This window comes from Drosophila tropicalis, unplaced genomic scaffold, assembly GCF_018151085.1.
Source record: "Drosophila tropicalis isolate 14030-0801.00 unplaced genomic scaffold, ASM1815108v1 contig_859, whole genome shotgun sequence".
NCBI classification, from domain to species: Eukaryota; Metazoa; Arthropoda; class Insecta; order Diptera; family Drosophilidae; genus Drosophila; species Drosophila tropicalis.
The window spans coordinates 355,801-379,561 of record NW_027173353.1 but is presented as its reverse complement, the minus strand read 5'-3'; the positions used below and the strand labels follow the sequence as shown (position 1 = coordinate 379,561).

General features: G+C 36.1%; 1 protein-coding gene across 3 annotated transcripts in view; it reads right to left on the bottom strand.

Moving 5' to 3' along the window:
- The window catches only part of tinc (tincar), a 45,113-nt gene that overhangs the window by 12,745 nt on the left and 8,607 nt on the right, over positions 1 to 23,761 (bottom strand). For all 3 annotated transcript variants that reach the window (XM_068296396.1, XM_068296397.1, XM_068296398.1), the window contains 3 exons: positions 4,605 to 5,276; positions 3,923 to 4,038; positions 344 to 578 (listed from right to left, as the gene is read on the bottom strand). In XM_068296396.1, coding sequence (XP_068152497.1) covers positions 344 to 578; positions 3,923 to 4,038; positions 4,605 to 4,914 — 661 coding nt within the window. In that variant the 5' untranslated portion in view covers positions 4,915 to 5,276. The remainder of the gene's footprint in view (positions 1 to 343; positions 579 to 3,922; positions 4,039 to 4,604; positions 5,277 to 23,761) is intronic.

Genomic DNA, 23,761 nt, shown 5'->3' with positions numbered 1-23,761 from the left:
ATGGGATGACAATGGGTGACTTGGTGAGCGTGCGTGTGTGTATGCGTGGGGAAATGTTCGTGCGGGAAATGCAAAATTGGAATGCAATTGTATCCCCGTAAAAATAAAGACTACCAGACAGACAGAGAACAGGGAGAGAGAGGGAGAGGTAGGTACCCTTCTGCTGAGAAAGACATCAACACGAAAATAGCATGTATTCTGAGAGGACATCCTGTCATTGCATATTTCATTATATACTATAGCATACTTTTCAGCGTCTCTCTCTCTCACATCTGACTCACTTCGTTTCAATGCGTTGATAGGGCATTTGGATCGGGCAGAGGGGTTTGGGGATTGAACTTACCTTTTGGCAACAATCCATTCTCAATAATTCGAGCTTCAAGCAAAAGTCGCGGCAACAGCAAACACAACGCAATGAGAATGTGTACAAAAGCCGCTGTTGGTCCACCATGAGTCCACAGGGCACGCAACGTCCCGCCGTGCGACTCCTCCTCGAGGCCATCGTGTGGTGCCAGAGTGCAGCGTCGTTCTTTAGCTCCTGTGGCCAATTTAATGCCATCGTTTGCCAAATTGCCAACCTGTCAAGCATAACAAACAAACAAAAGGTAAAGAAAAGGTGATGATTATTAAGTGTAAAATTACAGGTGAAAATATTAGATCGGTAAATACAGCAACTACCCTCATTATTTAGCTGGCCCTTAACAAAGCAAGAGCGCTTATCTCTTCAAAGGCTAACAGGCTATCTTAAATTTAAAATGAACAAAGAACAATAAAAATTCTAAATTTAAATTAACCATTGCAATAAAAAAGTCTCGTATTTACAGAAATTATTCAGTTTTACTGTAATGATCTAGGCCCAAAAGGAACCTAATGTTTGAATGTAGTTTTAGGCCAACTTTTCAACCAGAGTCATTTTAAACTTATGATGAAAGTTACCAAAAGGCAGAGTTCTTAAGTCTTTTGACAGGCCAGGAACTCTTTTTAATCCCAAATAACCCTTAATGCATGACTTTAAGGTCATTAAACTAAAAGGTTTAATTTAAAGTTTTAAGTTATTAAAAAAATAATTAAATTGTCTTCGCATTGTCCTTATCTATGTTTTAATTTATATCGAAATGAGTGTATTCCAAAATCGAATCTTAACTAACATTATTATGCATATTCATTAAATAACAACGAAAATTGTTAACATTATTCTCCAATATGGAGAATAAACCAATTTGATTGAGTTTGTGAATTAAAAGCCATGGTACAGAAAAATTCCATTCCATTATTTTGAATTATTTAAATGGCTTTTTCGCTTTCTAACTTTTGTTTGTTTTTCAAATCGTTTGAGTTCATTTCTATACATACATTAAACAAAAGTTTATAAATCAAATTTATCATGGGCTTTTGTACGATTTAATTTCAACACACTGACACCAGAAACACTCACACACACACACACAAAACTGAAACAGCCACAAACAAGTAAAGTGCAATTAATAGAATAAGAAATAAATGAAATGTGTCGGACTAAAACTAAAGCGAACGTTGAGCTTTTTTGTGGCAAGGTTTTATATGAATTTTTCATATTGTTTTTAAGAGAACAAAAACGGCGTTGCGCATACGACGCGCTGCCGCATAAAAATGCACGTGACAAATGGTGAAATGAAATATTTATATACATTCTTACCATATACATACATACTTGTATAACCTGTGTGAATATACAAACCTAATATATATACATGTGTGCGTATGTATGTACATATATTTATTGGAGAGAAGAGGAAAATAAATATCACGTGCACCATATAAATAAATGCGAGCTGTCGGGCTTTTAAATTAAAAACAATGTACAGAGAACAACACGATGGCGAAACGAAAAAAAATTGGAGGAGAAAAATCAGTAGCAGTAGCACAAGCAGCAGAGTAGAGCAGCAGGAGAAGAATATGTGGAAACTCCTCTTCAAATTTGCTTTGGTTTGGTTTCGTTTCGTTTTGGTCTGGTTTTGGTTTGGTTTTCGTGCAACAATGATTGCAATTTGCAAAAAGCGAAACGCGCATTTGAAGTGCATACATCCCCAGGGTAGGCAATAGGTGGTACTGATGCTGATGATGATGCTGGTGGTCGGTAGACGGTTGGTGGAAGGGTTGTATGAGGGAAATGCTTTGGCAGCTGGAGGTATCGCAACAGCCAGATAATACATTTAAGCTAACCGACATTTTGTGAATGATTTTGATAACTCCAAGCTCCTGTCTATTCCCTGACGAGTGAACTGAGCCACAAAGACATAAACAGAATTGAAAGCGAAACGTTAATTCAGTTGGCTAAATGAAGCTATTGTGTCTGTGTTAAAATGTTATATAAACCTGACGTTTATTATGGTATTTAAGAAATGTGTATTTACAATGTTGCTCTAAAAGGAGAATCTGACGAGTTTTGGTTTACTTAAATTAAAGCAATCGTAGGCTATCGAATTCATAATGCCAATGAAATATCTCTTTTAACGTATTCTTTCTTTATTTTCGATTTTCTGTGTATTTGATTAAATTTTTTTTTATTTATTTACCTAGACCCCTTTCTTTTTTGTTCTACTAATTGCCATTCCATCAAATTTGTATCTAAAAAGCACTGACTGGACCAAACTCAATCGGCCGTGGCGAGCTCTAGGCTGGAAGTCACTGATAGTCATGCCTCAATAGCTAATAATGGAATTTCAGTTTTGGTTTTTATTAAAAGTTCATTCAGGTTCATGCGTATGATGATGAAGAGCGGGTTTTCACTTGCTTTCTATAGCTTGTTAGTTTGCAATAGTTTTCTTTCCCCTGCCCTGCCCTGTTTGGTCCTCCCGTGTTGTTTCTCTCTCTACGCGTGTTTGTATCCCGTGTCTGGGACTGACTGATAGGCAGCAGCTTTTCCTGCTCCATCCAATCATGCTACTGTCTCTCCCGTTATGCCCAGTGGCTGTTGTTTTCTTAATAAAAAAAAAAAAAAAAAGCAAAAACCTCCAGTCAATTATCTGTAAACTGTTTTCAGAGGCAAAAAGGATGCCGATGCTGGTTGCTGACAGACAAAGACAAACAAATGCACCTACAGCATTGTCCTTTTCCAAAAGTGAGAAGCAACACAACAAGCACAGACACAGACACCCTCCCCTGCACCCTGCATCTCACTTTAAGTGGCTTTTAGTGGGAATTGTTGCAGAGAATGTGTAAAAGAGGAAGAGATACAGAGGGACAGGGGGAGAAAATGCCATTTCTCTGTTATTGTATATCTTTCTATGATGTGTTTCTCTTCCCTCATAGCCACCAGCACCTCCTCTTCAAACATTGCCATCATCGTCTGCCACATCTCAAATAGACAATAAATAAGACACTAAAAAAAAGAGAAAATAAGAGAGACAGGACTACATTCAGGACCAGAACACGACATGGTCAGAGAGCCAGTGGAAGAGTTACTCGGGAAGAGAGAAAAATATGTGGAAAAACCATAATTGCATTTATTATGCTGATAAAAGCAGAGACACGAACCGAATGCCAGCAAAAAGGACAGGACTGCAGTCGTATGTGTGTGTGTGCCATGTGTTTTTCTGTGTGTGGGGCAAAGGATAACCAACGCAATGGCGTCTGCATGCGTGTGTGTGTGTGTCTATATAAACTCTTCTATCAACATTGCCAGCAATTTTGTGGACTGCTGCTGCTTCTGTTTTTGTTTGCAAATAAATTTAATAACGAGAATAATGCCACTAAAAATAGTTGCCACACACAGACACAGTCAGCCACACACACACAAACACAAACGCGCTCACAAAGAGACACCCGACGACGATGGGAAATTCAATTATTGAGTGGTTGATGTCTACCTCATCTTCCGCTTTCAGTTCTTTTTTTATTAATCGAAAATGAAGTTAATGGCAAAAACAATTCAATAGCTTACCTTAAATACGGCGGAAGTGAAAAAGACTGGCAAGAGAATGAAAACCACACCGGATAATACAATTTGCAGATTCAATTCAGCCACGGGTTCAATTTTCCAGGGTATCAGCGAACATCCTGCAATAAAAACAAAAATTAAAATGCAAATGAAAGAGAATTATAAATGCAAAATTTAAAGGCATAAAGGGTGCAACTAAAATATGTGATAATTTTACATAAATTTATTAAATACACATTTCGTTTCCAAACTATTAAACTTTAATTTATAACTAAATTAGTAACCTATAAATACATAAAAAATTTAATGAATAAAATACAATTACAAGTTGATTGTTCACAGTTAATTTGTCACGTCTGCTAATTCACAAGCCATTCAAAAAGTAGAGAAAAACTCTTTTAGATTAGAGGAACATCAGGAGAGATGGGAATAATTACTATTAGCAAGAATAATTTTATATGAGTTAAAGCCCTGGATATACGGAAATTTATATAGCCGTGCAATCAGTCATGGACAATTGAATCTTACAATAACATTAAAGAAAATATTAAATGAATTTTGAATCATCAGTTTCTACTAGTAATAAATCGAAATTTACTGTAAATTTCTTAAACAATGATGTGGGGGGGCGTTAAAAAATATTCAATTATTTGTAATTAATTTAAATAGAATGAGAAATACTTACCAAGGAACCTATAGGCTCCATGCATAGCCAAATATCCTTGAAATAGTGTAAGAAGCACACCATACCAGATCGACCAAAGTGAATTCAAATGCAGATAGCTGCTCGAATCGTGACCAGAATGCTGAAGATTTGTATACCGACTTTGATGGCGCTTTGACTTAATGTATTTGGCCTGAAGTTGTTGCTGTTGCTGAGTGAGGCTGCTGCTGCTGTTGATGCCAATTGTTGTGGTATTGCCGGTTGCATTTGTCAGCATCGAGTTGCTGCACATGCTAGAGTTTAGAGCACTGCCACTATTCTTCCCACCCATTTTGACTAGGTTCTGGGGAAAACTTTTTAACTTGGTTTTTATTTCTTTTTTTTTATTTTGTTGACGCTTTTGCGCTTTTGTTTCGTATTTTTCAAGGGACTATCTGTTCCTTCTCTCTATCTATCTTGTCTCTCAGTCTCTTTGCCACTCAATACATATATTTGTATTGATTGTGTATTGATTTTGCCCGTTGATTTTCTATTTACTTAACTGATGAGGCCTTTCATTGTTTTGGGCTATGCCCATTGTTGTTTTTGTTACTAATAATGATGATATTGTTTGTTCATTGATATGCCTCATTATAATGTTCAGCAAAAGAGAATATCTCTATGTGAATTCTTTCTTGATGGTGCTGATTCGTGCTGGAAAAAGAGAACATTTAAAAACAAATAAATACATATGCGATAGAAAGTTTATTTTATATTAAAATATTTTCCCATTTTTTCACGCTTTTAAATGATTAACAAAGCGGCATTTCCCTTAGCAATTTCCCAAAACGCAAGCGTGTAGAGAAGTCCTTCTCATCCTGGCTGCATGTCCGGTACATGCAATGCATCATGTTGCCTGCCACCTGAATATTGCCACGCTCTGTAATTATGCTTGTAGACTGTGTTAAGGCGGAGCTTCAGGTGATGCACAACTCGGCATCGTCTGCATATAAGTATGTATGTGTCGGTATGTCTGGGTCTGGGTTTGAGGTCTAGGCTGCAGTTAGTTCGTTTCCTTTTTCTCACCACCCTTTCATATATGTACATATGTATATATTCATGAATATTCTCGCTGTGAGACATGTAGTGCCTTTTCTTTGCTTTACTTGCCGCCGCCTTATGCGACAGCCATCAACTTGCCACATGCCAACTTGATTTGCAAAGCATGAACAAAACTATATTTTATGTCGTTGTTCCATTTGAAACCCATGCTCACCGATGTGTATACATTGCACATTTCACTTTAAGGCACAATAAAACATTATAATTTTAAACTCTATTTTGAAATCTTTAACCAAATGCAGTAAATTCAATTAAATTTAATAAAGACTTTGCCAAACATGGAATAAATTAATAAGCTCTTTACACTTCTTATTTTTAGTGTTCAGTTAAAGATATTTTGAAAGTTGCTGAGGATCTAAAAATCTATTATTTAATAAGTTTTTATGGTCAGAAATTTCTATTAGTTTTAGATTTTTGTCAGTTAAGACTAAAAACAACGAAAATTTCTCATCAAATTCTCCAACTTTGTCCCACAGTGAGAAGTCAAGATATAGATACATTAATTAATAGTGTATAAACTGAAATATATACTTATGTAGATTCTTGAGTAAATTGAATATAATCCTATCTGGCATACAAGACTTATGCCTCTGGCTTTAGTTTTGTTTGGAATCTAAATGGTTTCAGTTAGTTTAGTTCTTCTACTGGTTGTCTTCATTTTTGGGGTAACTTTTTGGGGTCTCTCCCTCACAATTTATGTTAATTACAATCTTTGCATGTTTGTTTGCCTTCGCCTGTATCCAGTGTGTGTGTGTGTGAGTGTGTTCATTCCCTTAATATGTTCAACGTTTTCTATGAGTTAGTCAAGATGTTGGTGAGAGTCGGACGAGCCAAGAAAGTTAAGGGTTGGGTACAGAGACGGGATATGATGGGGGTTTTGGTAAGGTTCGCTTCGTTTCTTTCCATGGCTTATTCCTCCTTCCTGTTGTACTTTGACATACTCAACATCAGATTAGCCAGCCACAAAAGTCATAAATGCAGATGTTGACATTTCTTTTTCCTGCTGCCGCTGTTGGTGTTGCTGTTGTCTGTTGTTGCTTAAGGGCATTTGCTTTGTCTCCTTCTTTTTTGTCAGCAGACGACAATGTAAGAACGTACAAACAGAAAGATAACAAGAGAGTGAGCAAATGAGACAAGTCCTTGCCCCATCTTCTTCCCACCCGTGGGCAATTTGTCGCGTTTGCACAACTTTTACGCAAATGAAATAGCCACTTTATGCCTGCTTCAAGGTACATTAGGTGCTAGTCCCTATTTTCCATACACACTTTGTCAGATCATATCAAGACAAACAAACCAAGAAAAAAAAATAAAAGAAATATTCAAATGCTTTCCTTTTCTTGTAAATTAAAAACTCTGCATAGTTCAAATGACTTTGAGTTTTTCTTTCACTCTCATTTTTTCTCCGAAAAGAAGTCTGAAGCAATATCATCATTGCCCTTAGCTCTTTTTGTTACGTTAAATGAACCATGTGAAAAAACAAGTAAAATAAGTGAAAAGACCTCAAACATTCATCATTTGCATTTTTTACATAGAATTTTAAATATTCAACAGGCTTCACATTCACTTTGTCCTTTCGCAATTTCCTTACATACTTCTCTCGTTTTTTTTATGGCTCATTCTGTTTGATCATTCTAAAGGGAAGTGGAGGCAATTAAAATTTGTTTTAAACAAGTCTAACAGAGTCTTTTGGTCGAAAGCTAGCACTGTTTGGCTTAAACGTGATACTTTCCTTACCTTCTAACTGTTAAGGAAGAGAACATTGAAAATTTATTCAACCCATGTGGTACAAGAATTCCGCTTAACGAATTTAAAATGAAGTAAAAGGTGTCCTGCCACAAAAAATTCCTGCGACTTTTTAACATCTTTAGGAATGTCATCTTATGAGTTTTCACAAAATAAAAACAAATGAAAGCTAATTTTGGTTAAAGTGCAAAATATGAAGCCAATTAAAGAACTGTGTGGAAAAACAAAGGACGTTCAAGAAGTAACCAAAAACCCTTTACTTGATTTCAATTGCAATTTGTGATAAACAATTGAAGCACTCAAAATAGTCGGTTACATGACATAAACTTTTATTTTTAATTTCCATGATTTCAGTTGAGTTGAGTGACTTATGCAATATAAATTTACACAAAAGAAGGACAAAAATAAATTCAGTTGCCTAGGAAAAATATATTTATGCTTAAGAAAAGAGCATGATAAATGAAAAAAAACTTTTGTTAAACGAAGACTTGTTTAAGCATTGACAAAAGTTTTCGCAAACGACTGCGAACTGCGAGTGAGTGGGGCGCAGTAGGTAGGAGTGGTTGAAATGATGAAAAGTTTTGGGTGTAGGGTGTCCCCCTATGTGACACGTGCCCAGTTATACATGTGTTGTGTGTTGTATTCACACATGTGCCAAGTTAATACGTGTGAGCCATGTTCACTTCTTCGACATCGTATTATTTTTTCCATTTTATCAATTTTGAACTTTACAAAAGACGTGAGAGCAAACAAGAATTGGAATCTAAAATACAAAATATTGGGTTATAAAGCCAATAAACCGACTATGATTTAGTGGTAGTTTTGAAAGCAAACTACATAAATACATAAATAACTGTAATTAAAATGTCGTGAAAAATAATAATAATATGGAATAACATCAGCTAGTTGCTAGTATATAAATTTGAATGAAAATTGCATTAAGAACATTATGGGAAACGAAAATAAATTATCGCTTACCAACACTGGTTGCTAAAACCACCCAATTCTCCACATGCCACCACTTGAAATGCGTTGAAATGCCGCACAATTTTCCGAATGCGTTTAAATTGCTTTAGAGAGCTTAGGAAGAGGGAAGCCAAGCTAAACAAACTCCTCGTGGTCGTGCATGAAATACTCTTTCTTTAGCATCCTGTAAAATATGTATAGCATACTTCTCAGCCACTTCATGACGACTTCAGGCCAATCAATTTCTGTGATGATGTGAAATGTGCCCTCAGCAAGGGTATTAAATACAACAAACATCCCCCTTTTGCGTATGTATGTTTGTGTATATGCCAAAGTTACGGCATTTTCGTGTTGTTGCTCCTCGAGTTGTTTTTGTCGCCTACTGCCAGGCAGGCAATCCGCCTGCATTTGCTTGAGTTTCTGGTCATAAAAATTCCCATTTATTTATCGCTTTCGAATGGATTTGTCAGAAGGGGAGCAGTTTATTTTTTGGGGGGTTGTTTAGTTGCCTGCTTGTTGTGCAATTGTCGTCCATGAGCTTCAAAAAGCAAAACATTTTACCCAACGTCTATGAAGAAAATCGATAGAAGCAGTCACCCTTAACACCCCGACCTCTTGGCCAACAATTTCACCAACTTCACTTCACTTTCCGCCATCTTCTTGCTCCACGCACAGGTGCTTTTCATCTAGTATATGGTACATATATTGTATATTTGGCTCAGGACATGCCGCATTAAGCGGCATTTTGTTTTGACATTTTTGTTGGCAGCAAAAAAATAACAAAAAAAAAACATACACACACATACAGTTATACGAAAAAAAGGTTAAAGAAGAATGAAAAAACCAAAAAAAGAATAAAGGACAACAAAAAAAGTTTGACAAATGGCAAACGCTTTCAAGCAAAGCGTTTTAAGACATCAACCACTGCACGTTAGTTGCCATTTTGACTTAATACCCCGCTTTCTTATGACTGTTTTTCCATCAATTTTGATTCATACTTCAACTCATAGGCGGCTAATAATTTCATGTCGATAATATAACGAATGAAATTCTATAGAGATATGTAGCAAAACCTTGTTGTTTGGGACTATCATGAGAATACTAAATCACAACATGATGGACTTCTATGAATTGCTCTAATAGAAGGATATTATTTCTGAGTCTTAAAATAAACTAAGTCAGATGGCTACATGGATTAGTTGACAATCCATTAAAGAGGCATTAGCAAAAGGCAGCAAAGTTAAAAGAAATATTTCATTTAAATATTTCAGGTCAAGTGTGAAAGTAATATTAATTAATAGGATTTCTTTTAGCAAAAAGCAGTGAATAAAAAAACAGTTACACAAAGGTTTATTATTAGGTTTATTAAAATAGAATCATTAGCTTCTAGTTATTGTATGACTGACCTTTTAACCTCTGTCCTCTGTTCGATCGCCTAATTAAATCTATTGGATTCATCACTCATTCCTCGATGTCAACATAAATAAAAAAGGGCACTTGGTTAATAGGTTTGCCTGTCAGTTTACCTGATCCTCCTCTCCCCTGCTTATAGAGAATTTTAGTTGCAACTGAAATTGTGCTTTTAATTAAACCAAACAAAGAGAAACACAAACAATTGTTAAAGCTCAACAACAATAAGGCAACATTCCAAAAGGATTCCATTTTTTTTTTATGTATGCATGTATATAGAACTCTTTTCCATCTGCCACATTGATTTCATTGTGAATGACCAAATCAAATAGCATAGTCAGCTAGTTGGTTGTTGGAAAAAAACCATTGGAGGAGTAAAACCAGAAAAACACGATGTGGAAATATGTGTGTACGATGAAAGAAAGCAAACATTGCTTCACCACCTCCATCACAACCCCTTCTATATGCATTCCCTGTGCTTACTGGCTTTCGTAATTGAAAAACCACTGGCCTGTTGGCCAGTTATTTAACCCATCAGTCAGTTGTCTTTAAATGGGTCAAAAAACTCTCAAACAACAAACAGGCAAATGAGAAAGAATCGAAGATAAAAAGTGGCCAGAACAAGCAATATATGTGTACACCACTTATAATTCAAAAGGACTTTTAATTGATTTTGTATTTCTGCATAAATTATCAGTTTTACCGCACAAAAACAATTCCAAAAATTGTTAAACTGGGCGTGGTTCCACTCTTCAGAGTGATGGCAAAGCGTAAAACAAAAACCACAACAAACGAACAAAGCGATCAATAACTAAAACCAAAAACCGCAGGACAATAAAGATAAGACGGACGCAAGCCAGAATAGGACAGGACAGGACGACAAGACGAGTCGTAGCTAACAGGATGCCAACATTTTGACTTGAGGCTATCAAATAATGCACATACCAACAAAATTGAGACAAGACAAAAGTCGAGAACAAAATTCAATTTCATTTAAAGTCTCAAAAAGATATCCATCTCCAAGCAGCAGATAGATAGTGGCTCAAAGAAGCAGAGACAGAGGCAGATACCGAGAGAGAGAGAGAGAGAGAGAGAGAGAGAGAGAGAGAGAGAGAGAGAGAGAGAGAGAGAGAGAGAGAGAAATAGAAAGGGAAATAACCGCAAAAAAGAAATCATAAAAAAGTATAGTTGATGCTTGCTGCTGGTCACTGGCAAGCAAACAATAAAGATGTTGACGTCTTTAGTTGGCCAAAACGGGATGGCAAATCGTAAATGGAAGCTAAGACCAGCTGAGAGCATTGCAACCGCAGAAAAGTCAGGACAAATCAAAATGGCACGTAGTGCCAGATGAGGTTTTTGAGGGGTGAAACTAGGGAGAAAGCCTGGAAATGGAATGCCGATAGCAGTCAGAGATTATGACACAAGATGCCACAAGGCTAGGCAAGGATATTAGTGAACGGGGGGAGTAGGGCCACTTGGGAAGGGGCCACATGGTGGCAGTTGAGAAAACTTTCAAGCAATGAACACATTTGCGCATAACTTGCATAAAACTCGCAGATGCAGAAGCAGCAGCATCAGCGATGCATGAACTGGCAAAGAGATGGAACAGGAGCAAAGAATGGAATTGGAGTTCGTAGCTAGAAAAATGCCAGAGCAAACTTAAACATGGACATTAAAAAATTTTGCACTAGGAAATTGCTAAGGAAGCTAAAAAGGATATTTGCACTCTTTGAATTATTCAACTTGAATCTACAATTTTCTGTCAAGAATAATCATATAAAAAACTGATAAGAATATGAATATACTCTAACACACACACACATTCCAACACACACTCACACTAACAACTTGTACAACTCTATAAAGATCTGTTAGCTATGATAATTGAATATCTCATATCGTTTTATTACGCAAAGGATAATAAAGTTGATTTCAAGCTAGCAAAATTTCTTTATCGAAATGGAAAATTTTTGCATATCAAAACCCTAAAGCGAAAACACAACAAAAGAAAAATATAAAGAAGAAGTTATAGTAATTAACTTTATCATGTTATCGTGTCAAAGTTTTTCGCACAGCAAAAATAAAAGTAAAAAGTTGCATAAAAACTCGACTAAATTACGGATAAAAATGCATTATTCATTTGCTTAATGTGGTTACCCAACCAATCCCCATCTACCATCTTCCATTCCCATTTCCACCTCTCAATCCCCCGACCACTGCCACCTTCCCCTCATGGTTTTCTCTTCCCATTCTCTTATCCATTAGTCGACGCGTCAAGCGTAAAATGCTAAACTGAAATTTTGTGTTCAACTAATGTTGACAGGCAGCAGAAGCTGTACCACCCAACCACCAGCCAACTAGGCACTAGGCAGGTCCTGACAACTGGAAGATGTGCTCAGCTCGATGCCGCGAACAAAACGACAAAGTGAGGCAAAGTTTTATTGAAACTCCCAAAAGGAATTTGCCCCAAAAAAAAAGTAACCTGCCCCCACCCTGTGCGAGTGTGCGGCGACTTCAAATTAAAAATAGAGAACTACAAATTGAAAGTTTTTTGAAGGGACTTAACAAAACAAAACAAAAAAGTACTAAAACCTTCAAACTAAGAAATTGAATATCTTAGTAACTTTAATGTCAACCAAAACGTTTTAAGCTAAACTCTCAATTGCAATAGGATACAAATTCTTGGTTACCATACAAATAGCTCAGTAAAGGACAAACAGTTCTCTTTTCTGAATCTTTAAATGCTGATTGAACTGCAAAACTCTCAACTTCTATGACTTAAACGAAAAAGTTCAGAGTAATTTTTAGTCGGCAAACAAAGAGCATAAAAGTTGTCAGTTTAAGAATAACATCATATCGGAGAGAGGAGGAAATATATTTTTATTACTTTGCTTGACACACATAAATACATGGCTTGTGAAGTCTCACGTTGGTAGTTTGCCTTTAAAAACTTAATCCCAACTTATTGAAAAACGCAATGGCAAGGAAACGAACCTACTTATGTATGTATGTATGTATATGTGTGTATGTATCTTGGGCACGTGGCAGCTGCAAAGATATAGATCTTATTTAGTCTGTTGGGTTGACAACCATTTTGGGGCAAATGACGTCGACCCACACACACATACACACACACAGACACACAATATTGAGCAATTTATGACTTGTTTGGAAAAGGATTTCTCTACCGTCTCCCTATTCTTTAGGGTTCTATTTTGCATGGGCATACAAATTTTAAAAGCGAACGCCAAATACAATGGACAATGTCAAAGAACGGAAGTGGGGAGGCAGAAAGAAGAGAGAGATACAAAAAAAAAAAGAAAATTGCGGCGACAACAATTCAATTTAACGCTTCATTGAAGTCAACAGGGCTTGGCTTTGGTTTCAATGGTTTGGTTTGATTTTTTTTTGTTTATTTATTGAATTCAGCTTTTGTTTCATTAATTTAATTTGAATTTTGATTTTTTCGCAATATTTTTGTGTGTTTTGGTTCTTTTTTTCGCAGAAAATTTAATTTTAATAAGCCACATGGCGTATACTTAATGCGCGTTTTTAATATTGATTGATGGAATGTTTCCTTGCATTAAATGCGAACAATTTTTCATCGAAAAGTCAAATGTCATGTCGGAGAATGACAATTGAATTGCTCGCCGGATAATCTAATAAGCAGAAGCAGCATCATCGAAGGATACCTAGCTAACCTGCTTCTGCTTCAACTCCTACATAACCTACCAAAAAGAAAATCTGACAAGAAGCTTTTTTGCTTGTGGCTGTGACGTTTGAGTTTTCCTTTTCTCTGTCTTCCTAATTTTTTTGTATTTTTTTTTTATTATTGTTTTCGCCAAAATATTTTTGTACCCATCTCATGGTTTGCCGAAAATGACGTGACATGCATAAATAATTGAGTTTTCGTCCTAAAAAAAAAAAAAAAAAACCAACAAATACAACAACTAGGCAAAACGGAAACAATGCGGCAACAGCGACAAACGGAAATAAAATATGGCGAAATGGCAAAATGGCGACTAACGATATACCAAAAATTCGAGAAAATATTTATGTGTATTTCCCCATTCTACCTTTTAGCCACATGCCATATGTTAAATAAAGAGAAATGAGAACCCAAAAAATAACAAACGAGAAAAAATGGTAAATGGAATTTTATTCTTCTCTTACAATTTGATCTAGCCAATTACCCAAAAAATATAGAATGTTCTGCATTCATTTTTACTAGACGTCTAATTAAAATGCCAATTTATCAGAAACTGAAATTTAATATAACTATAGCAACGAGAAATGTGAAATAAAAAAGGAATAAAATCAAATAACTTTAAATAACTGCAAAAAAAAAAAAAATTCAAAGCGAAAAATTCAAACCAAAGGAAAAGTTTGTTTAAAATGTAAAAAATTACATTCTTTCTATACCCTTACACTTTTTTGGGTTAGTCTACATTTCATTAAACTCAATAGTTTTTTTTTATTTACAAATTAGTATTATTAGTATTATTAGTCTATTTAGGCTAATCAACAATTTGTGGCCAAGATTTTTAAGGTGCTAATAATCTTTTATTAACCTTCAATCTTTAAAATGAAATCAAATTCATTCAATCACTCAAATTCATAAGAAACCGACACCTTTATTGATATCAAACATACACACATAAGTAAAACGAAACTGAAATTGAAATACAAAACCGAAATACCACATTTTAAATTAAATTTTAACAACAATGTTTCTTAAACAAGGATTTACTGCCGCAGGGGCGGATTTGGATATTCTTTGGAAACATTTTGCCCCAAAAAACAAGCAATTGACCCTTAGATGCGATTCTCTAACTAATTCTCTTATAAATTTATGAAAATTTATTGATTTTATTTTCAAATGTTACTTGTCCGCAAAATATCAAATAATCGCCAATTGAATACTATTTTCGGAAATTGGTTTTTCTTTACTATTTTGACATAATTTATCAGCCAATTGTTAAGAAACAACACTCTGTGCATACACACATTGGCTTGTGTGTGTGTGTGTGTTGGATAATTGATATTTTATTAAAACGCTTTTCATGTTACATTTTACTTATGTATATGGCTTATGTTCATTTTGCCATGTCCTGTTTGAAATAGCTTTTATCCACAATGCCAGCTAACGGAAAATAACTAAATAGACATATAAAATTTTTTGCACAGAGAACTGTAACCAACTGTACCAACTGGGCAGGAGCCTCTATTACCACTTTGCTGCTTGGCTTTCCATTTTGCCTTGTTGTGTATTTTATGACTTGTCACTGCTGCTGCTGCTGCTGCTGCTCCTGTCAGTGAATCTGTCTTCCCCATGCCATTGCTTATGCCACTTTTTGTCTTGCCTTCTGCTAAAACATTTCAAAAGTTTTTGCAATGAAATTGTACTGGCAACATTTTCACCGAATTTGTTCTCCTTTTCACTGGAACCCCCTCCCACATCTTTTGCATGTGACACCATTTGTGTCAGTCTTGCAGTTTCCCAATCTTCTAACGCATATGCCGAAGGTAGAAAAAGGAAGTGAGTCCTAAAAACCCAATATCTGCATCCCCACTAGAAAAGTGTACATGGAGTTTTTTCTTAAGTGCTGAATTGCTTTTCATGTTGTTGTTGTTGTTGTTGCTTTGCAGTTATCTGTATTCCCTGTTCGTTTCAGCATATAAACTTTATGCTCAGCTAAGATAACAGCTTTTGTATACATAGTATGACAGCTATACATAAAGTTTAATATTATATTTCAAATTACTCAAAGTCTATGGCTAAGGAGTAAGTCTAACAAAAGGATTAACACGTTTTTTTCCAATTAAGCAAAATAAAATGTTAAGAAACAAATTAAAACGTTTAATAGAATCTAACTATCTTTCATCTCCAATTTACTAAAACTTTGTGATATCGAATTTTTATTGGTAATTAAGTTATTTTCAAGTTTAAAGTCCTGAAACATTATTCTCTAGTCGAAGACAGAACAATGTTAATTAAGATGGGTATTCATTCATTCGAATCCTGTAAATTTGTTAAATCTATTCACACTTTTGTATTTATGTTAGAGAGTTGTAAGTATTACTTCCGTTTTTCTTTCCTCCATTTCAGCTTTTCACTTTGGTCGAGAGTGGGTTCTGGTTTTATTTTTTTGCTCTTTGCTTCTTGGTTTTGTGTTTCTTACCTATTCGCCTAGTTTTTGAAGAGAGAGAGAGAGACGGCAAAAAGTTGTAGGTTCCGTCTTTGTTATTTCTGTTATTGTTGTTGATGCTGCTTGCTTGGTTCCCCGCTTTGTTTACGACCAAATCCAAAACAATGGCATTTTTGCACATGAACGCATTTTGAGCCAAGTTTCCAACTCATTGTTGTAGTTGTTGCCTTTGTTTGGGCCATACCCATGCATTCGACTTAAACTTTTGAACTAAGCTAAAGCCCTTTTGGCCTGGACACATCTACATACATCTTCACTCAACTCATGTAAGTGTGTGTGTGTGTGTGAGTGTTTGTGTGTTGAATATTTAATCCCATTTTCCCTTTCCGCCCCAAACAATCTCTAACTTTAACGCCAAAAGTAAATTATTAAGCTTTATTTCGTTGCCCGAAGGCCAAGCTAGAATTGTAGAACTACAATTGCGCAAATTATTTGGTTCATTGGCTTGATTATTGCTTTCACGTTTTTCCTTTTTACTTATTCTCTCTATCCGGAAACATATATATAAGAAAATCAAGGCAATAACTTAAATGTGTAACAAATGTGAGTGCACATAAAGTAATCGTTTTGCCCTGTAAAAACCTCTCTGACAAAAATGACAAATGTGAGTCCCAATAAAGGCAGCAAAGGAGGTAAGGAAAGTGATGAAAAATTGTAAAAATTTCAAGAGAAAGAGGCACAACATAAGCCATTGACATTTAATCAATGATGAAAGATATTGCTACTTCGAATCCCTTTCGGTTGACAGCTGCTGAGCCTATAATAACTGCCCCACCTCAGATCTTAAAGTTACATATATTGTTGTATCAGATTTTTCATATTATTTATGCGATTGAAGTAATCAATTTATAAATTATTATTACATAGTATTTATTTGTCCCATTTGCTTACATACTCATGTAATTTGTATGTTGATTAAGTCCTTAAAAGTCCTAACCACATATATATATAATGTTATAGATTTAATAGTCTGTTAACTAATTAAATTTCCACTAGATAACCATTTGTGGTTTCTGAAAATTTCATTTCGTGTGATATATTAACTATCAATTAAACACTTTCCCTACATGAAGTACAACCCATAATGCCTAAACAATTAACCTTTTTCCCATATTAAGAGAAAAACTTGCTTTTGGGTTTCCATGAGCCTTAAACAATTTGCTACACTTAAGTTAAATCCGGGCAAGTAATTGAATTAATTCCAAGTTTATGCGTTTGCTTATGTGTGCAAGAGGGAGAGAGAGTGGGAGAGGCACGAGGTGTGGGCGAATTTCAGGCGGATTCAGCCAACCGCATAGTCTTAAAAGAAAATTCAAATTTTTTTTGTTGTTGTTTTTCATCAGCAAAGACTTTGATTAATTTCAAGACAATAATTATAAAAGCGCTGCCCACCTCACCTCTCTTCTTCTTTCTCTCTGTCTGTGTCTTCTATTTCTCTTCGTTTTTGGTTAGCTTTATTTTGCTCTACGTGCCGGGCGTGCCATAATCTATAGCATACTTTGCAGCGCCGTTTGGTGGCCTAAGCACGTTGCCAACCATCCTGCCATTGCCACCATCAACGGACTACCCACCCTAACTGAGTCCTGGCAGAGTCTCTCCCACTCTCTTTCTCTCTCCTCTCTCTTTCTATAAACTTCATTTGGTTTAGTTAATTTTCGCCACCTTTCCCTAGCTTATTGAAGGAACTTTAAGGCCAAAAGAAACTTAATCAAAGTTCTTAGTGGAAAGTTTTGTTACTTGGCTCGTTCGTTGAGTTCTGTTGGTCGGCACGCAAGCCATTGGCATCGTTAACTCGTTCAACTTCCTATATACTACCATGCCCGATTCACTTTATTCGCCTTATTCGCATTGGGCAAATATATAAACTTGCCTGATACTTTTGTTGTTGGCGTGTTTGGCTGTTATTTATAATATAAAGCCTTCAACTTGACCGATGGCGGCAACGGCGTCGATGGTGTAAAAAGAATACGAAGAAAAAGGAGAGAATTCTCCATTTCTACAAGTTTTTGAACCTTTAAGAGTTTTTCCATTGCCTTTGTGGCATTTAACTTTTAATTGGATTGAGCGATTTTCTAGCTTAGTTAAGTTAGCCTGTACCAGAGTGCGGAAAATTTTGTTGTGCAAAATAATTTTCAATAATTACTTCCTCTTGGCTGAGCTCAAAAAAAAAAAAAAAAAAATAGTTGGCTACCTGTGCCGCATTAGCATAAAAGTTATAATTATTATTCAAAATTGTTCAAATTAGACTTGAAAATTTAAATTGGTTGGCATACTAAATTGGAAACTTCCCTTCCATTCCACTGCCCAAGGGTATTGTTTTTTTTTTAAATAACAGGATTGGCATGACCTTTGAGACCTTTTCTGGGATTGGTGGCAGCCTATCAACGATTTATCACAACGATTTAGGTAAATCTTCGATTGAAAGGCAGCCAATGAAAAATGAACAGAAATGCTCTCTCAAGTTCTATTTCAAATAGCCCGACATTCCTGCACAAGTAGGAAATTGTTCCAATAATTTGGCAAAACTTTTGACCTTTTTGGCACAAGAAATGAAAATTTATGTCGGGCCACGAAGAAAGGGTTTCCATTTCATACCGACGAAAAACCAAGAAAGACCCATTGAAATGTTGAACTTTTGCAAGTTGGGTGATTCTCTTTTTGCTTTTGTTGTTGTTGTTTGCCTTCGCCATTTATCAAAATCAGTTTAATTATGCAAATCGTCTAGAAATGTTGCATGCAAACACAATTTCTGCGGGTTCCCTCCACCAAAAAACAAAGAAAACAGAAAGAATGCCAACAAATGCAAAGGAAAAGTTATCACTAAAAACAAAGCAGCATTCCCACAGGTCACCAGCACTACGGAAAAATTTCCATAACCTCGAGGAAAATTTTATTACAAAGTGTTGTCAAAGTATGTGAGAGGTTTTTTATGCCAATGTGTGTGTATTTGTGTATGTGTCTGGCAACAGGGTGTCTCTTCGAAGTTGATATGTATGTACATGGTATCTAAGTATTTTGGCGTTCCACATGAAGAACAAATGTCTTTTCCTTAACCCGTGAAAACTTCCAAAAAATGTAACACAATGTTGGGGGTCTCAAATGTTTTTTAAATTGTGTTTGATTTTTTTTTGTTTGTTGGAAATTTGTCTCTGGTTGAATCATCTCATTGGCTCCCTGTCATGATGGCAGAAGGGATATTTCCCTTTTATACTCAGTTGAAGCTTCCTTTTAGCAAGCGAGACGATAAAATATGCACATTTCCTTTGCCACCTACCATTCCTTTGTTGTCTAGCTTGTGGTATGGCATTAAGTTTCCTTAACGCAACGCAGTGCGCGGAGATTGAGTGTCCTGGCTGGCAGTCAATTTGTTTTTGTTTGGTTCGTTGTTGCATCGGGACAAAGAAGAAAGCAAACTGTGCAGAAATCCCACAGTCAGAAATAATTTATAGTGATAAAGACTTTGCAATTCTCTTTTTCAAGTCTGAAATCTGATTTGAAATCTTGCTCGAATTATATATGTATATACAAACAATTAATGAATGTGTTTGTGTTTGTGCGTGTAGGCGAGTTGATGAAATGGTTTACCAATGGGGGGGAACCTCTCTAAGTATATTCCCATTAGGATGGCCTTTTTTGAAGGAGGTCTTTCTATTAGTTTGGCAATTTTCACACATCATGCTGGGGGCCAAAACTAAAACAAAAATGAACCTTTTAAACTGACCCCAAAAAAAAGAAAGCCAGGTAACTCGAGCATAAGCACAAATGCATGTATATGACGACAAACAAACAAACGGACCTAGACCCAGAACCAGACCCAGACACAAATTAAGTTCACACCTGGGCACACATTTGTTCCGGCCACCCACATCCACACCCAAAAATAACCCCATTTCAGGACACAAAACATCAATAAATTAAAGGTACAAATGTTGTTTTGTATCCTGGGTTAAAGGTAAAGGGCGTGTATACTATATAGATTAGGGTGTTGCCATGGAAATGGAAAAAAAACTGGTATACCCACGCCTGGGTCACGTCTTACTGCCCTACCAGCCATCGATCTACCAGCCCTTGCACCCCAAGCCACCACCACCACCAATCACTGTCAATTCCAATCTTTGGTCATATTTCAGTTACTTTATGACACGCATTTTGCATCTATTCAAGCCATATTCTAATTCCAGATACTCAACGAATGCTATCAGATGATCTGGTCATCATTTGTGTGTGTCTGTGTGGGTTATCTATAAAATCCACTCTGCAAATTACAGAGATGTGTATGGGGATTTCTACAATGGTTGTTAAAAGAGTCCACCATTGCTTTCGAAACAGGTCGGCTGCATCCATAAACTTAGCCCCCTATTTCTCTTGTGTGAAGTGAATTACTCGCAAGGGCGAAACCCCATTAATGCATGTCCCCAGGACTGCGAAAATGGGGATGAGAAGGACACATACATAGAAGCACTCCCCCTTCCACAAGCTCCACATTGAAATTAATGGGTCGGAAAGTGTTGAGATTAATCAAATACTACGCCATTCAAGTGTGTGAGTGTGCGTACGCAGAAGCAAAATTATGTCCACTACTGGCAAGGTAAATCTAAACATCTGTTTAAGAATTTATGGTACATTTAATTTATTTAGTTAATACAAGATTGCAAGAAGCCTTTCAATTCGGAACAGAAACGGCCATCGAATCAATGGAACTCATTCATGCAAAATAATCATTTTCTCTCAGTGTAGTATGGTTGACAAAATTTAGGAAAAGTGGAACGGGGAAATCTACTAATTCATATCTGAGAATGCAGTTGATTAACTGACACACATAGATAGGAAACCAAAACAAGACCCCTCTACCTAGTTCCATAGATATCATGGCATAGAAAGTGATAATACACAGAGGTAGGTATGTAGGTGGGAGAAAGATGGGCAGTCGTAATGACTGAAAGAAGTTGCACAACTTTTCATTTACTCTCTTTTCATTTCTTCTTGTCTTTTATCACTTACCGTCCTTTGCCTAACCCTATTCAAGAGTTTTGTAATCGTTACGCTTGGTAATCCTGCATGCAGGACATCCCAGCTCCGCTCTGGTCGCTCTACTCACAAAATTTCTGGCATTTTGAGTCATTTTTCAATTTCTGGCTTTCCACTCACTTTGTCACTTGAGCTAAAGTGCAAAACTGATAAATACATACATACATACATATCTCTCACTTTACTTCACGAAAAGAAAGAAAAAAAAAAAGAAAATGAAAATGAAAAGGGAAGCCAGCCCAAACCACTCGTCTGTCTTTTCTCATTTACACTCGAGGCACTTTCAAGTGGTCCAAATAGTCCTTCTCATTGGTTTTGTCCTCCATGGCCTTTTGGTTTGCGGCTCCACATATGCTTCCACCGATATGCCTGTGTCTGTGTGTGTATTTTATGGTCTGGCAGTAACCACTTGAGAAGATATATGCACAAAAACTTGCACACACACTAGTAAGTATGTATCTAGGTATACATATGTACATATGTGTGTATACATATTTTCTCAATTGATAGGCAGAATTCAAAGGCAGCTTCAATGTGGTTATAGCTGTTACCTAAATTCTACTTTTACTTCTTCTTCGACCCCTGCACTCCTCATCCTTCTAAAAGAAGGACCACAATTGTCAGTAAGCTATCTAGTTACCTGCCTCCGATGTTAAGCTGCTTTCAGTTACTCTTTATTTAAGATTTGCCTATATATTAATATCATTTTAATTTACAAAAAATTCTTTCAACTACACCACAACCATTTTAATTAGGAAATGTATAAAATGATGATATCAATTTAGTAGAGTCTTCAGGTTGTTAACTACGATTTCCTCATTCACTTTTACGGTATGTTGTTCTTATCGATTTTTGGTTTGTGTTCGGCTTTGGTTTGCCTCGGCAACTTTCTGATTTCCCCTCTCGCTTCAACTTGGAATGGTATTTTTTTTTGTTTTTGGCAGTTTGGTACACCGAAGGCGAGGGCGAGAGCGAGAGCGACGGTGTTTGGGGGAAGGGAACTCGTCAAACAGTGCAATGGCAAACAACGGTGCGATAGAACACTAACAAATGCATCTGCGATAAGGTGGAACTTATGTACATAGAGAAGTGACAGTTCAAGTTGAAGTGTGTCCCGGCCCTTTTCCGCTTCTCCACCCACAAGCACCATGTCGCACACAATTGTAAAAATTTTTGGAAATCTGCTCGACAAGTGCCACAGCAAGCATATAAAAGTGACACAAAATGTGCGAGGTGTACTCGTAATTTTCAGATTGAGATCAGTCATAACAATATGAATCCTCTTGAAATATAATACAACTTAATTGATTTAAAAAGCTCTAGGCCTGACTAGGATTATTCTATACAAAATTGAATTTCGGAAATTAATTAAAATACTTAATTAAGGACAATTAATAGCCAAAAGCAAGAAGTCGTTGGTACGTAAATACCACATCGACTTTGGATAAACCTATTAACGCATAATAAATTTTGTAAATTGTTTTTGAATCATAAAGATAGCTTATTGTTCTTTAAGAACAGCTTGCAATTAAAAGAGAAGATGAAATCAGACAAATTCAAATAAGTTAAAGCAAAATAGACAATATTTGAATCGAAATTTGAATTGTTTATACATTCATTTATCATTCTACCAAACATAAAGAGATTTTAGATAACAACGACAATGCTTCAGTAGACAGTAGCAAATTAATGATAATTAAAATGGCATAAATGACAAGTAAGCAACAGGGATAAGGATAGCAAACACACATATAGACACTGACAGACAACTAGCTAGACTCGAAACAAGAAAAAAAACACATTATGATAAAGGTAAAAGTGGCCAAAGGGCTCCTATTATTTGCACAAAAAGGATCAGATCGGATCAGCAGACGACTACCTGCAGGGAACCTACATACAACATAAATATATACATACATAGAGAAGCAGCAGCAGCAGGTGTGCCAAGCAAATCAGTTAAGGCTATGCGGCGGCGGCGGCGATTGCCGAAAAATGCTTACATTTTAAGGGGCAGAGAATTTTTGCACCTGCCACACATTTCAAATCAAAAAACAGAAAAACGGAGAGGAAAACAAAAACCGAGAAACAGTACAAAAAGCTGGCACTGGTCAGGTAAGTTAATCGCCCAAAAGCGAAGCCAGCGACGACATCTGTTGCCCTTTTTTTTCGTCTTTCTGCAGGACAGAAACGGAGCCCCAAAACCAGTTATTTGAGAACGAATGGGAAAGGGCGTTGAGGGCGGAGTGGAAATAAGTAGGAAGGAAGCCGGTTCGTTGGTAACCCAAATTGTGAGCGAATGTTTAACCGTTGGCCATATAATTTGCAGTATTAGCTTTTGTACAAAATTAATGGGAACCACCACCAACTCATTTCCACTGGCAGCTGTTAGATTTCGTTGCTCGTAAAAAACCTAAAGGTTCCTACGCATCCTTACCGTCAGAATCACCAAGCACGTTCTCATCAATATCAATACATCAGTTTGAAATGTCTCGACAAATATTTCAAATAATATTTATCGATTAATTCATTAAAACTCATTAATGTTGCCATTTATACCAAGTTAAAATCAACAAAAAACAACAAAATATAAATTTCAACAATTCTTCTTTTTACACACAACACGTTTTGGCAATTAAAACTTTTTCACTCAAATTGTTTCTACTTATATAATAAGTACATAAATTGATTGCGGGTATAAAATGTTCGAGGGATAGGGGTACT